Below are 4,044 nucleotides of genomic sequence, written 5' to 3' on the forward strand. Positions count from 1 at the left end.
GAAAATGGTCCGACCAAAGTTGTGCAATGCTACAACGGGTATATCGTAAATGGTTATCGATTCCATACAAAAGACTACGGTATAAACAAATCAACGATAAATAGTGGCGTGTGTGTCAAGGGTATTGCAATACTTGATGTGAGTTGTATTGCAATACTTGGTGTGAATGATTAAAAATTTTATTTGAATATATTGTAATACTTGATACGAATGATTCGAATGCATTGTAATACTTGATGTGAATGATTTCAATTATCTGAATATATTATAATTTATGCAATTAACGAATGATTTGAATTAGTGCAATACTTGATGTCAATGATTTGAATTATTTGAATGCATTGCAATGCTTGATGTGAATGACTTGAATGCATTGTAATACTTGATGTGAATTATTTGAATGTATTGTATGACATATGTTATTTGTTAGAATATGGTTCGTGGAGGTTATAGTGGTCGCTCATCCAGTAGTAGCCAGGCTCAACCTTCATCTTCACGGGCTCCTGTGATAGGTATATCATATAACTAATTAGATGCTTGATTAGTTCAAATGCACATTCTGAGAATTTTTAATGTATTTTTTTACAGATGATGTTGCGCCTGTACACGACCCACCTACACCAGTTGATCGCACAAGTCAACAGCCAACACAGGAAACAGGGTCTTCTCAGGCTGGCACAAGAAGACTCATTCGAATAGTGTATATCGATAATCGACCGTAAGTATTTTGTTTTCAATTATTGCATATCTTTTAAATATTTTATATTGATATTTATTGTGTAACAATTCATGTGCAGCACGAGGTTTGAGCCACAAGAAGTAGTACGGGAGATTAGGAATTCACTTCTTCAACATCTACCAGGACCAGTTGCTCAATGGAAAGAGTACCCAAAGGAGGTGTTAGACAGATTGTGGTCATCATTCATGGTATACAGTTGTTCCTCATAGTTAATGTGTTTCATATTTAATTTATTTAAGCAATGTCTACTAACTTTCTGAAAATATTTGTAGACTTCGAATCGCTTTGCAACTACGGTGGAAGAAAATGATGCAAGGAAGGTGTGGCAGAAGGTGGCTGCCAATCGATTTGCAGACATGCTGCACACTATAAAGACTGCAGCAAAAAAAGCATCTGGCGTAGTAGATGATCCATTACTGTGGAAGGGCCATGGTCCTATTACTATCAGGAGAGATTATTGGGATGAAATGTGCGATAAGTGGGCGGGAGATGCATTTAAAAATCGCTCTGCGAAGGCTTCACAAAATCGATCGAAGATGCCCGAAGCCCATCTACACACAGGTGGATCTAAGACATTTGGGAGCCACCTAAAGAAAATGGTAACTCATCAATATATAATATTAATTTTATAAGTATTGTTGCAAACTTGTGTACTAAATCTTTTGTCATTTAACTTCGCAGGAAGCAGAAAAAGGAGGCAGTGTACCATATAAGGATGTGTTTGTAGAAACACATAAACGGAAGACCACGGGAGTCTTCGTATCAGAGAAGGCGAGAACGACAACGGTATGTATTAATTCTATTAATAATCATTGCAATATATATGCAAGTTATCATAATGTTATCATTAATTATTAATGAATACTTTAAACATTATTTTGTAGGAGGCATATGAGCAACAGATGGTAGAGCGATATGGCGAAGACGCTACTCAGCATCCATCATTTGATCCTACAGCATAGGTGACTGCAGCAGGTGAACCCAAAAAAGGTCGCGTGTTCGGGTTTGGGAGTAATATGAACACTTCACCAGTTATTGGTTCTTCCAGTTACGGCTCACCGACTTCTTGCGCCGACATAAGCTCCAAGCAGCCGACTATTCTTTCCGGTGATGATGTACGCGAGATCATTAATGAATCACTGAATAACTACTTCCAATACACCGTCGCCCCCTTTCTCCGAAATGAGATCAAGGCCGCTGTTCAGGATAGGGGATCTTCGATTCCAGGTCCCTCTCAGGTATAATCACATATATAGTTTTTTTGACTGTCTTAAAGCACATCTGAGCATGGTAGAATCACATATAGAGTTTTTCTAGATGCCTTAGAACACATGAACATGCTATAATCACATATTCAATTTTTTTACTGTCTTAGCACACATATGAGCATGATAGAATCACATATAAAGTTGCTTTGCCTGCCTTAGAGCACATATGAGCATGCTATATTCACATATTCAATTTTTTTACTGCCTTAGCACACATACGAGCATGATCGAATCACATATATAGTTTTTTGCCTGCCTTAAAACACATCTGAGCATGGTAGAATCACATATAGAGTTTTTTTATATGCCTTAGAACACATATGAACATGCTATAATCACATATTCAATTTTTTGACTGCCTTAGCACACATATGAGCATGATAGAATCACATATATATATTTAACTTTTTGTCTGTCTTAGAGCACATATGAGCATGATAGAATCACATATAAAGTTTTTTTGATTGCATTAGAACACATATGAGCATGCTATAATCACATATTCAGTTTTTTAACTGCCTAAGAACACATATGAGCATATTATAATCACATATTCTGTTTTTTGATTGCCTTAGCACACATATGAGCATGCTATAATAACATATAGAGTTTTTTAACTGCCTTAGAACACATATGAACATGTTATATATCATTTATGATAGAATCACATATAAAATTTTTGGCTTTGCCTGCCTTAGAGCACATATGAGCATGCTATATTCACATATTTAATTTTTTTACTGCCTTAGCACACATACGAGCATGATCGAATCACATATATAGTTTTTTGCCTGCCTTAAAGCACATCTGAGCATGGTAGAATCACATATAGAGTTTTTTTATATGCCTTAGAACACATATGAACATGCTATAATCACATATTCAATTTTTTGACTGTCTTAGCACACATATGAGCATGATAGAATCACATATAGAGTTTTTTTATTGCCTTAGATCACACATGAGCACATGATAGAATCACATATAGTGTGCAATTTATTTCATTATATTTTGTTTATCAATACTGACTGTTCTTTTCTTGTGTAGGCTGCTAGCGATAATCAGGGTAGTGGAGCTAAAGGGACAGATAAAGACAATGAACAAGAAGACGCACAAAATCTTGGCGATGATTAGAGGACTGTGTTGAAGAAGTTCTATTTTTTTTATTTTTCCTAATTGTAATTGTTGAATTGTAAATAATTAAACTTCTTAATTTTAAGGTGGAACGATTAATTATTATAGATACTTGTTATATGAATTTTTTTGTGTGGTTTGTTTTTTATTTACAGGAAATATAAATTGTACAGGAAATAGAAATTGTACAGTTCTCGGTAATTAATTTTTAAATAATTTTTTTTTTATTTTTTTTCGTTTTTGCGATGGATTAGCGACGGATGATTCCGTCGCTATTCATATTAATCTAGCAACGGCTTAGCGACGGAACCATCCGTCGCTATTCATATTAATCTAGCGACGGCATAGCGACGGAATTAAATCCGTCGCCAAGCCGTGGTCGCCGTTTAGTACAGGCGGATTGGCGACGGAATATAGCGCTCGTTATTCTGTCGCAATTAGCGACAGAATTATTCCGTCGTCAGTTAGCGTCGAAATATTCGCGACGTAAGCATATTGTCGCCGCGTTGTTGCTAATCCGTCGCTAACATGGTTAGCGACGGAATGTGGTCGTCGCTAATCTACTGCTTTGTTGTAGTGTCCTCCTCCCGTGGACGTAGGCAAAGGCCAAATCACATGAAACAGATATTTTCTGAACACTAGATACTTCTATTTATGATTTTCAAACGAGTTTCAAAATGGGTATTTGGTACTGGTATGCATACGGCTGAGCAAATTGCCTCACTCAAGTCCGAGGTCCAAACTTTGTCTTAAAAATGGTTATTGCTGGATTCAAAAAAATTTGTTTAGGATGTTTGGATTTGGGTCATGGGCATAGAGAACTAGATTGATCCAACATGAATTATTTGGACATCCTGTCACCCAAACCCTGTTTGGATCACGTAATTAAATGTTTTGCAGTTC

General features: G+C 36.2%; 1 protein-coding gene across 1 annotated transcript; it reads left to right on the forward strand.

The window, feature by feature from the left end:
• Positions 1-1,715: 1,715 nt before the first annotated feature.
• LOC149843400 (uncharacterized) lies at positions 1,716-3,246 on the forward strand. The gene is made up of 2 exons (XM_090001818.1): positions 1,716-1,977; positions 3,055-3,246. Exons 1-2 carry the CDS (start codon positions 1,756-1,758, stop codon positions 3,139-3,141), a joined length of 309 nt encoding a protein of 102 aa, XP_089857944.1. The 5' UTR covers positions 1,716-1,755; the 3' UTR covers positions 3,142-3,246.
• Positions 3,247-4,044: the final 798 nt, after the last annotated feature.

The sequence above is a fragment of the Nuphar pumila genome, chromosome 3 (genome assembly GCF_984573655.1).
Source record: "Nuphar pumila chromosome 3, dmNupPumi1.hap1.1, whole genome shotgun sequence".
Lineage (NCBI taxonomy): Eukaryota > Viridiplantae > Streptophyta > Magnoliopsida > Nymphaeales > Nymphaeaceae > Nuphar > Nuphar pumila.